Source organism: Monopterus albus, unplaced genomic scaffold (genome assembly GCF_001952655.1).
Source record: "Monopterus albus unplaced genomic scaffold, M_albus_1.0 scaffold249.1, whole genome shotgun sequence".
Taxonomy (NCBI): Eukaryota; Metazoa; Chordata; class Actinopteri; order Synbranchiformes; family Synbranchidae; genus Monopterus; species Monopterus albus.
This window is the reverse complement of record NW_018128129.1, coordinates 553,309-566,072: the sequence shown is the minus strand read 5'-3', so window position 1 is coordinate 566,072 and position 12,764 is coordinate 553,309. Positions and strand designations below refer to the sequence as shown.

General features: G+C 38.9%; 1 protein-coding gene across 4 annotated transcripts in view; it reads right to left on the bottom strand.

Annotated features, from left to right (window-relative positions):
- Nucleotides 1-12,764, bottom strand: part of thrb (thyroid hormone receptor beta) — a 105,802-nt gene that overhangs the window by 11,040 nt on the left and 81,998 nt on the right. For 3 of the 4 annotated variants that reach the window (XM_020620822.1, XM_020620821.1, XM_020620824.1), the window contains 2 exons: nt 9,929-9,997; nt 8,031-8,081 (listed from right to left, as the gene is read on the bottom strand). In XM_020620822.1, coding sequence (XP_020476478.1) covers nt 8,031-8,081; nt 9,929-9,935 — 58 coding nt within the window. In that variant the 5' untranslated portion in view covers nt 9,936-9,997. The remainder of the gene's footprint in view (nt 1-8,030; nt 8,082-9,928; nt 9,998-12,764) is intronic. The other variant, XM_020620823.1, reaches the window with a different exon arrangement.

Here is a 12,764-nt window from a genome sequence, read left to right as displayed (position 1 = left end):
AACTTAAATGATTTTAGCATATGGCTGCAATATAACAAAGAGTGAAAAATTTAAGAGGGTCTGAATACACTCCGTACCCACTGTATGTGAACACATGGGGCCTGGGCAATAATGGGTGTAGTTTTGGTTTTAAAATCCCTGTTGTTTGTACTTAAATGAACTCATAGCAGACTGTAGGGTTTCCAAAAAAAAAAAGACATTCAATACTGTCGGTGTACCAGGTTTTGAGGAAACAATGGTGACATTTTGAAGACCTTACAAACCCAAATCAGAAAAAGTTGGGTATCTGAAATCAAAATGAATACAGAAAACAGTGCTGTGTAAATCATCTCTACCCTGTATTACAATGAAAACAAAACAACAGCACATTATTTGATGTGATACCTCATCAATTTTATTCTTTGTTCAAAATAAACACTCACTTAAATTCTGACGCTGTAACACATTTCAACAAACGTTGGGACAGTAAAGTGTTCACCATGGTATGATACTGCTGTTCCTTTTCACAACACTTAAAAGATGTTTAGGGACTGAGGACACCAAGTGATTCAGTGTGTCATGTGTCATTTTGTCCCATTCTTCCTGCAAACAAAACTTAAGGTGCACAACAGTCCTGGGTCTTCATTGACACAATTTGGGTTTCAATGTGCTCCACACATTCTCTATTGGGGATAGGTGGGGACTGCAGGCAGGTCAGTCCAGCACTTGCGCCCCCTTGTCCTCCACAGCCAGGCCTTTGTCATGTGCACTATGAGGTTTTGCATTGTCTTGTTGAAATATGCATGGGCATCCCTGGAACTTGTTGCTGCTAACAGTCTGGATGGTCTTTTTTGTCTTTTGGTCCAGAGCACACAGTGTCCATTCCTTTCAAAAAAGACTGATTGATTCATCTGACCACAGTACACGCTTCCACTGTGTCCATCCCAGATGCCTCAGAGCCCAGAGCAGTCAACTTCTGGACACTGTTGACATAGGGCTTCCCTTTGGCACAGTCCAGTTTTAAGCAGCATTTATGGATGTAACTACGTATTGTAGAGCCTGACACAGGTGAGCCAAAGTCATCCTGAGCCCATGTGGTTACATCTTATAAAGAAGAGTGACGATTCTTGATGTGGTGCCGTCTGAGGGATCAGAGAGCACGGTCATCCAGCTCAGGCTTGGTCCTTTACACACTGAAATCCCTTCCGATTCCTTGACTGTCTTAATGATGTTCTGCACCATAGAGGGTGACAGATCCAAATCTCTTCCTATCTTTCTTTGAGGAACATTGTTTTTAAACATTTCAACAATTTCCTCACACATATGTTGGTCCTCGGCCCATCTTTGCTCCTAAAGGGCTCGGCCTTTCCTGGATGCCACTTTTGTACCAAATCATGATGTTGACATCACCTGGTTCACATGGAATCATCATTTCAATGTTTCACCTCATTACTGGCCCTGAAATGCAACCGTCCCAACAAATCTTGATTTTATATACCATCCCAACTTTTTCTGATTTGGGGTTGTAAGTGTACTCCTCAATTCTGTTTTCTATTTAACAGGATTTACTTGAAGAAACTTCTGTTCTAATTAAGATTATTAAATTTCTCCTCATTATAAATTCTGAATAAAAGTATTTTTTATTGTACTATTTTCACATTCCTTAGTAGATCAGACCACATTTGACTGAAACCTCAGTTTGTTAGCTCCTCCTACAAGTTTGAAAAACATAAGAGAAAAATGACATGCCTTGACTACAGTCATTGCAAGGAAGATATCTCACTTCATCAGTTCTGACAATATTGTCTTTTGCTTTGTCCTAGTGACAACTGAGCTCTGTGAATATAAAGAAAATCTTAATATCTAATATCAATTACTTGTAGCTCTTGATAGATTTTATTATATAAGAGGTGAGAAGTTTATGTGGGATTTAATAGTTTACATGTGAATTCAGAAATGTGGTGGCCAGTGTAATCAGGCACCTGTAGCCACTTTGTTTTACATTTCACTACAATTAAGTAGCAACTTTTTTCGATTCCGTAAGATAAACCACGATTCCTTCAGAGACGACTGCCTCTTGGTGACCGCTGAGAGTCTTATGATGTTCCATAAAAGATAGTGTTGTTTATTTGGCAAGCCAAGACCAGTGCAAAGAACGGGCAACCACAAACCCCTATATGTTAAATGCAGATAAGTGGCACTTTAACAATTGATACACTGAATTGCTTCAGGTCTCTCTGCAATTATGACTGAAATATGGACATTCTGATTTTCCATTTTTAGTCTTTGGATTTGCCCGTGTGGAATCAATCTGGGAACAGTTTCCACTAATCTACAGAAAATAACCAATCTAAAGATAAATTATACTTTTAAACATTAATTGTACAAACCTAAGGATTACAAGTATTTCAAAATGAATAAGCAATGTTTATTTTACATAATCTGGTTGGACAAACGGTTATCAAGGCTTACCATGGGATTACTGACTCCGGTAATGTAGTAAATGTGAGTGTGCTACAAAGAGATGTAATCAACCAGCAGCAGCTGGCAAGAGGCAGGGTCCTGTAAGGCAAATCTGTTTGCAAAGAGGGCTTGATACCAGTTTAACTTTTTGATGAGGTGATGTCCTTGCCATAGACTAATCTTGTTTGGAGTTTCTTAAACAACTGTCAACACACTGTTAAGCTTTTATTGTCTGTTAGTACTGAAACAATCTGCTGTCTGAGTGGACAGTTAACAACAGTGGTTTTCCTTGTGACATTTTATGGTTTTATCACACAATAAGATGTAAAAAATGATTTTTTCCATTGGGTATTTTGATTCAAATAAGTTTAGATTTTAAAAGGCAAAAATAAAAGGTTTTATAAAGATGTAAGCATTAAATTTATTGTTTTAAAACTGTGAAAAATGATTAAATGCTTTTGCAAAACTGACTTGATAAATGGTATAAAAACTACTCTTATAGTTCATGCTTTTTATGAGGAATTAGAAATACATATGTATATATTACTTATACAAACATGCTTTTAATATTTACATATTCAAAAGGTATTTATGAATAAAAAATGTAAAGAATAATTATAATTCCAAAACATCATATGATTGAAAACTGGAAGGAACTAGCAAGCTTTGCATTTATTTTAATATGAAAGAACATTAAAAAATTTCAAAATTATTGTAAGACTGCCATATTCACTATTTTCAGAATTGCCCTGTTACACTTTTAGAAAAACAAATACATTTGTGTTGCTTCAATATAGCACAGTCTAAAATAATTTTTACAATTAAATATTACATTAAAATGTTTTTCTACTCACCCCAATTGTCATTTTCATCAGTTGTATCTTGTTTCTTAACCTGCGTCTAATAGCAGAAAGCTGGAATTGCAAGTCCAGAGGAATACTTTAGATTTCCTGTGTAAAATACTGCTGAGGAAGTACCTGTGTATGTAAATACTCTCTACCGGCCAACTCTGGATATTCATGAAGTGGCTGAGGCAAACAACAAGGCCTTTCTATTTGAAGTAATGACAGTCTTCTACTCTCATGGTACTATTATACAATAATATACTCTTACAAACAGGACCATAGTTCCTCTGTCAGTGGCAACTCATCACAATGGCCCTGCAGTGGGCTCCTGCGCAGATATACTACCTCCCTACGTAACCGATTACTTCAGGCCTTGGAGTTCAAAGCCGGTCACGGACAATTTTTGGATATGAGGAACCTCTTTTACCCCAGGGCCCTCAAATGACATGATGCTCTGAGCCAGATGTCCCTGGCTTGTTGGTGTTACCTGAGGAGGACACGTTAGTTAAGGGGAAGCTCAGGGAAACAACAGAAGGCTCCTATTGCTAAAGGTTAAAGATTGAGTGGATTATCCTGCACTTTAAAACGAATTACAGGGATCTACTTTAGATGCAGTTCTTCTTTTTAACTATTTTAAATACTGTCAGCTCTTCTGCTACAACACCCCCAAAAATGAGAGTATATTGGTAGACCTGCACACATTCACGGAAGACTAGCTAAATAAAATTTCACCTATTAAAATCCTTCTCATCGTTGTGCAATTGCAGTAAACTATCATTAACCTTATTGCAGGACCTGTGATCATATTATAAGACTCACAAGAACCTCAAACCCAGCCCAGTCCCACCAATGCCTAGAGCTGATCAAAGTCAGGTGATACAGGCTCAAATGCAGCTCAAGGACAGCCCGTGTACAGTATGTAAATAACAGCTTTGTAGTCAAAAAACTCTCTTACTGACATCATGTGAGCAGAAACAGCAAAAAATAAAAACATAATTTCTTCCAAAAATTTCAAATTGCGAATGAACAGAATGAATTAACAGAACTTCTGGTGATAAACAGAAGTCAGCTATAAGGAGTCATAATAATGAACTATGCTTCAGCCTATTAAAGAAGAACTACAGATCACCTTAGTCTGGTAAAGACTAGCTTGTTACTGTTTTATATGAGTTAATACATCTTTTCAACTGGTTTTTGATTTTAAATTCAGCATCAAAGAAGGCAAAGTAAGGCTGTTTTGTGACCTTTATAATGCTACTGCCTTACATTATCTTTACTATAACCAAAAAATCTGAAGTCACCTCCTAGCAGAGGCAGCATTTACAAGTAACTGTTGTTTAGGACTAGTCTACATGCGTTCTCATGGAATTTGAACTTTTGTTTGAAATTCAATCATGTAAATGTGACAACCCCAGAAAGAGAAGGCTGCACCTAACCAAAGCTACAAATGATGAAATAATGTTGTCATGATTCGGTTCTGCTGCTTCCTGTCCGGCTTTTATTTTGACGTTACTTCCTGTTTTTGTTTCACCTTAGTTTCTGTCTTTTTGCGTTCTTCATCACTCACATTGGTTTCACCTTAGTTTCGTTATTGTTTGCACCTCTATTTAGGCAACGTCCTCCCACCAGGACGCTGCCAGATTGTTCTAGACCCCAGCTCTGACTTGCCAGCATTTTCTTCGGTATTGGTATTTTGTGTTTCTGACCCGGACTGCTTCCTTGGATTATTCTGTTCTGCCTTGCCCTCTTATTTCGGACTGCTTCTGTGTATCGGCTTAACAGACTTATCTTTGGACAATGCGTTTTGGATTCCCCTGGATGTATGTGTTTGCTGGCTCTGATCTCGGACTGTTATACCGACCGTGAGTTTGTGTTTCCACCGTGTCTTGTATGGTTTTTTGTTTACGTTAGTTCTCTTATTAAAGAGACGGGTTTGTTCATTACTTCCTCGTCTGGCCATTTAATGAGTTCATCTAACACTTTTCGGCCGCATCGCGCGCCGTTTCTGACAAATGTCTGCCAACCTACTGGATAGTCCATAAAAAGGCTGCTCTCTGACGATGAGATCATTAACTGTATATAAAATATGGACAGTGGTACGGTACACAGCAAGCTGACTAAACCAAATTATTTTGTTTTCATACAGATAAGACATATGCAACAAATGAAATATTGGAGGAAAAAAAGCAACCCCTGCAGCTTAATGTTAGACATCAGTTTATAGGTGAACTTTTTGTGTTTGCTGCCCTTGATGCACTCACAATTAACCGTTTTATCAACCACTAAGAACATTTTATTCATACTGAATGTTCAACAGATATACCTTTATATAAACACTGCTGTAAAAATCACTGCTCAAACGTGAAGATATTCTTAAAAGTCCTCTTTTTATGTCAGCAGACACCACAAAAGACCGGAAATGAGTATAGCCACTTCAAAGCACTTCAGGCTTCTAGAAAAGGTCATATCAATCTGTAAAAACACTGACTCAGCTGTCCTTGACTGCACCAGTGATCAGTGGAGAATATAAAACAGCCGCCTAACAGACTAGATGTGCTGCCTTTCTTTTAAAATGTCTGTTAAGAGTGTTTGGAATTGAGCTTACTGTCCTACACTTGTATAAACATTTCTGTTTGTGGCTAATGAGTGATTAACTGATGAGTCAAATATGTAGCAAAGCAAAACAGTTGGTTAGTCCACAGATTAAAGTGACTTCAGGTTATGCTGCATTGCTTTTTCAACCAGTTTCTCTGAACAGAAAAGTCGGTCCTTATAGAGCTAGCGATACTTTTTCATTATTGATTAACCTTGATTGATCGATTGGTCTGTAAAACATAAAAAAAAACTGTATCCATCAAAACATCTTGCAGCTCACTCAAGGTGATGTCACTGAATGTCTTGCTAGGTCCAAGCAGTGTATTCTCACATTTGAGAACATACAATAGCCAAATGTTTGCCAGTTTTGCTCAAAACAACTCAATTGATTTCTGATTATAACTAGTTGCTGATTAATCAAATTGTGGCAACGCTGTACAGGACCTTTGTCCTTCGAGTTTTATCCTTATGTCTCTTCCACAGTATTTTAATCTGAATATGCTGAAAATAAATATGTCTAACATATTGCGAGCAGGCTGGTACTCAACACACAGGACACGTCACATGTATACTTAGGATTAAATGCATTTGTTACCAATGTTTAAAATCAAGCCCATTTCTTTGCATGTTACATTTGGCTAAATGCTACTATAAATTACATTAAATAGATTTAATGTAAATGATTTTGGTAATGAATTATGATTCAGAGAAATATGGAAAATAGTCTGGTGATGAATGATAACTGTGTCTTAAATGATCTTCAAATGAAAACGTACAAATGTGTAGAATGATGTGTGTAATTTATAGTGTACACAAATGCACGGTTCAATCCACAAACAAATGCCAAGCAATTTGAGCATTGTAAGCCTATTTTTCCAGTGTCATGCAGTTTTAACTTCACTGATCTAACTCTACTGTTTTTGCCCCGCAGATCATAAGCTGCATGAAGGTATTTACATAGGCAGCTAGGATCTCTGCATGTATCTTTCACACTCTTATGGGTGCTTTTGCTCATACCCATAACTCCAAATACATAATGAAACTAACTATAGATGAACCTAAGAAAAGGAACCAGAATACTCAGTGTATTTCGCAGCCCATTTGAAAACGAAACAAACGGGCTGTTATCTGATGTTGTTTAATATATTTATGAATTGAAATTAAAGTAGGCTTCTATACGTGCATCCAGCTTCAGGTCTGTGTCTGTTTGATGGCAGGGCTACACACACAAAGTGTACTTCACCTCAGAACAGACAGAAGCATGTGTTTTGGCAGCATTTACATAAAGTCCTTCCCACAGGTGTAGAGGTGTGGTGGTTTATTCCTACTTTAGAACGTAACCACAGTGAAGCAATCACAAAATATTTTAAATCTGATTCCTGTTCTTGCTGATGCTGCTCTCTCTCCTCATTCACTCTCTAGCTCTCTCACTCTCACTTGGACCTCCAATTCCACCTCGTTCCATTTATACAGGAGGTGGAGCGAACTCATCTCGGCAAAAATACTACCTCTTGTCACGGCATTCTGGAGGGTTAACTTCAACCGCCTATTCTGGCACTGTACCTTTTTACACAGAACAGTGAGGCGGGAAACTCAGAAAATTCCTGTTTTGAATGAGCAGTGGAAAAAAAAGGGCTTGTAAAACAACTTCACAAAAAATTTTAGATATTTATATGCACAAAAAGATTTTCAAAAGCAAAGTGCATCAGATCCATGAACCTGAAGTTGAACATGTATATAAAACACTGTTCAGATTACTTGGTAGTTTGTGGACTGAACGCATTTCTAAGCACTATAAATAACACACAAATGATCATACTCATAGGTAAATGTGCAGTTTGTAGATCATTTAACATGCATTTGTAACTATTATTGATACTAATTTCACTCCATAGAAAAAGCCCTGGAAATCTGAATAAAGTGAGAAAATGTTTTTAGAATTTCTCCAAATGAGTAATCAAGTTACTAGATGTAAACAGTCTAACTCATGACATTCAAGGTCTTTAACAAGATGCAAAACAAAAGCTGAAGGAGGTTAAAACCTGAAGCAGAAGCTCAGTTTTAGTAAAAAGCACTGCATTGTTTATGAGCTCACCCAGACTGACAAAGAAGAGGAAAAGCAATGCGGAGAGGGAGGGGAAATATTACCATTTTGAATGGCATCATCTTTCCAGCGGGGGGAGCATTTTTCTGCTGGCTCTAAAATAGATGGGAGAGGCACTTTAACAAAAAGCTACTTGCTCAGTGAATCAGATGAGAGAGGCAGACTAACACTGTTTGGCTTTTCACATCAAAGCATTCAGAAGCTAGGCAATAAAACAGCAGGTTAATGTGGAGCCTAAATCAACAGCATGAGAAACATTACTCTGTCATAGTCTGTTGTTCTTAGTCTCACTATGTCCCACTAAGTGAGGGGATCATGTTCATTTCTTCATCATGTGATTCATACAAGCTTGTGCCTGTTCCCTATGCTGAAATTGACAGCATGTATGTCGGGTGAGCGAGGCCGCCAGGACTGGCTAAATCCACACGACAGCCAATTCATCATTCATCTACGCTGTCTCTGTAGAGCTCCGTGTTCAAACTGAGACATTAGCCAATTAATGAAAAAAAACAAGGCTTGTGGATTATTTTGGTTTTTGCCAGTTTTGTGTAAAATATTATTGGTTTAAAGGAAGACTGATTTCAATGAAATTAACTACATTGTGTTCCCTCACATTAAAAAGGTGATCCCCAACCAGTTAAACTATTGTACATTGACGGTATTCTGGTGGGATGGTGATGCCCTCTACACATGATCAGCTGTATAAGCTGCGCACACTACAAGATGGGCCCCGGGTCCTGTCATCCTATAGAAATGAGAGTTAGTAGCAGTTCTTTTTAGTGCCCCTGGTTCTGGGAGACCTTTTTTTGTTTGTTTTTCACATGCAATGTCAGGTGACTCACAGGTGGAGCTATTCCAAGGCTTGGATGGAAACAAAAGACTTCCATTTACTCTATCAGTGCTAAAGAGTAACAACTGTTACAAAATATTTTCTTCAAATCTGTCGATGCAAACTACGAGGTGCAAGTTATCTTCAAAGATGCTTTTGTCAAAAACGTGCACCTGCAGAGCTTAAAATTGTGTGTCGCTAACAATGGATTATAAGCTTAAGATTACTCTGCTGAAAAAACTGATAAAACTATCCATAATAAAATTATTTCCTATCAGCTTCTGGATCAGGTTTTGATTAATTCACTAACTATTGCTCCACCTGATTCTCATCCACAGCGACAGCAACCAAGACTTATGGGTACTGAAGTCTGTCAAGCTGTCTGCCATGTCAAACCAGAAGACATTACATTACCGAGTTGAAATCATTTAAATTGAGGCCATAACATAAACCAGTAAAATGAGACAGTCCTATGCTTCTACATAAAGTTACATTAAGAATATTATTAAAGGACTGAAATGGGAAAAACATTCCCAGAACCAGCAGCTTGTACATTTTGGCTTTACAGTTCAGCTTGACATGGCCACAAAAAAGGCACTTCACAAAACTTAAGGTGGAGGGTTCAAAGGCTAAGGTTGAAAATGACTTCAGCGGACTTCAAAATCAATTCTGAGTGCAGCAGTGAGATGTACAATTCAGCTGGCACATAACACCAAAAGGAATTACTGCTGCCAGTTCTGCACTTTTGCTCTAATCACAGGAAAAATATACTGATGTCATTCTGTCGCCGATCATGTGTAGAAAGCCTATTTTAACCTACTTTCAATATTCAAATGTAGTACAAATCGGTTCCAGTTTTATTTTGAGAGACTAAAAATCACTTGTAGATTGTCAACATTTTAAAAGGTATGTCTCAGTTTTATGTGCCTTAAAAAAAATTATAGCCCTAAGTGTCTGTATTTCAGTGAAGCACTTTTGACTTCTTTTTTGCACACTGTTTTTGCCATATCAACTCCTTCTAGCTTCTCCTGCACCCTAAAAATCATAATTTGAATACACCTGAGGGGTAAACGACAGAGTGTGTATTGCTGAGGGAATAATCCAGAGTCTTACCTGACATACTGGTGGGGTTCAAGGCCAAGACGTCATCCTCAGAGCCTCCTCAGACATCTGGGCACCTACCTGAAAATGGATCCAAGAAATCACCAGTGAGCAATTCCATTCTTGTACGTAAAAACTGACAACAGTAATGCCACGCTCTAGATCCTGAAGCAAGATATTTTGTGCTCACAGAATGCCCATCCCTGCTGTGCCATTCAACAATAATCATGTGAAGAGGAAACAGTGCTACTAATTGTATGTAATCAGCCTTTTCAGCCTAATAAAACTGTTTGACAGAGGTCTTTGTCTCTGCATCTCAGGGGACATTGAGAAAGATGTAGTTATTACTTTGATGTCAGTCTGTGAAAGGGAATCTTGCACACAGGCTGTTCTGGTGTTAAGACTGTGTAGGGTGACATCTAGTGGCCAAAGGTGAAATCAATTCGCACAATCTCACAGTATATATCCAAAGATACTCCATTTCCCAGTGCTGACAGCAAGTAGAGACCATCAGAGAGTTGTCCCCATCTACTGAGTACTACTCAGGTACATGCAAAGCAAAAGTCACATTGACAGCACTGTGTGTTCTTTAATCTAACAGTTGAACTGAAACACAGTAAAAAGAAAAACCTTAAAGTATTTCAGCAATACGCAATCTGTTGCAGTTCATCTAAGACAGACAAGGGTACATATGATTTATATAATTTAGATATTATCCAAATTTTACTCTCTCACTTTTTTGTAAATACACACTTTGTTTACATGACATTTAATTCATTTTCTCCATGCTCATTTCTTTAGTATAATGTACATTCATAATACATAGAATATATATAGATTGTTTTAATGATTATATACATGTCATTTGCTTTTATTATATTCTATCTATTGTCATGTACTCGTATGAGAGTCCAAAATAAGGTTGCACTCATTTGTTCACAAACAGCAGGGTTTCCAGGCAGCTTAGGGGAGTTATTGGTAGAACTTTATTAGGTAGGAAGAACTTTATTGATTCCAGTGGGGAAATTCCAGTGTTCCAGCAGCAGTAAGGGACAAAAAACAACAGAGAGCAAGCAACAAGACACCATAAGAACAGATACCACACACCGATCTTGATAGACAAATTCAGAAAGCACGAAAAGAGAAAAAAAAAAAACAAAAACAAAAGAAGACGGAGCTATTGGAACTCGCTGCCGCATACGGTACGGTCCAGAGTTTTATTGATCACGTAAAATGCGTTAACTCACACCATGTTTTAAGCAGCCCACCCGCACTGCCAGGATCCATGACTTCATTGCTCACTGACAAGACGCGAGCGCTCACACTGGATGCTTAAACTGAACCTAGAGCGAGTGTGTTCACTGACAACTCCATTAAAGTTGGGGTCAGCCAAAAGAAAAACATAATTACTATTATCCATTTGACTTTTTTATCCACTTCACAGCAGTAATCTGCTGTCAGTAGCTATTTCTCCGTTACTGTCGATCATAACACCATTCTGATGACACACTGTACAGTGCTTCCACAGCTCAATGAGCCTCATCCATATACACTATATATATGAACTGCTAAAAACAATTAACACTTAAATCACACATCGCATCTTGATGAACAAATTATTCAAGTTGAAAACCTTTACTAATGTACATTGTATCATTTGTTCAGAACAAAATGAGACCTCATAATGTCTGTGCAGATTCTCAGTCATCCAGGTCATAGTAAGCTGAAAAAACTTAGAAATATAATCAATTGGACTAGATTTCTAGCTTGAAGACGTTTCACCTCTCATCCAAGAGGCTTCATCAGTTCACCTCATAATGTGACTCAGAAGTGAGTATGGCCCCCATGTGCCTGTATGAACTCCTGACAGTCTGGGCTGCTCCTGATGAGTCAGCGGATGATGTCCTGGGGCTCTTCTCCCAGAGCTAGATCAGGGCATCACTGAGCTCCTGGACAGTCTGTGGTGGTACTTTGTGGTGCCGGATGCACTGATACAATGCCCCATAGGTCCTCAGTCAGATTTAGGTGAGGGGAATGTGAGGGCTAGTCAGTGGCATCAATGCCTTCATCAACCAGGAACTACCTACACACTCTGGCCACCTGAGACCGGCCACTGTCCTGCACCAGGAGGAACCAGGGGTCCTCTGTACCAGCGTAAGATCTGACAACCCAGATTCAAGATTTTTATTTGCCATTTATGCATAAACAGACAGTCTAGGCATATAGGAATTCTTGTGCAGGGCTCTCCTTGAGTCAAGTAAAGAGATTAAAGCCAAAAGAACAAACACCTAGTCTAAATATAAGATCACCCAAGAATACAAAATAGTTGGGTATTCTTATCTTTAACCCAAGTCACTTTAATCGCTCTGAGGATTTCATCCCAGTGCCTCACAGCAGTCAGGGTAGCATTGGCTATGATGTGGAGGTCTATGTGCCCCCCCAAGGAGATGCCTCCCCAGATCATCAGCGATCCAGCACCAAACTAGTCATGCTGGATGATATTATAGGCAGCACAACATTCACCACAGCGTCTCCAGACTCTTTCACACCCGTCACCTGTGCTCAATGTGAACCTGCTCTCATCTTCGGCCTACTGGCCCAACAGGGCCACCTCAGACGCCATCACGGCTGCCCTCCAGCGGACATGAGGAAGGAGAGGAGAACTCATCAGCCACTGTTCATCCGGGGGCTCGAAGTGGAGAGGGTGAGCAGCTTCAAATATCTGGGTGTCCACATCAGTGAGGACCTCACTTGGACGCTTAACACCACACAGCTGGTCAAGAAGGCCCAACGGGCGGCTGTGCTTCCTAAGGAGGCTGAGGAGGTTTGGCATGTCGCCTAGGATCCT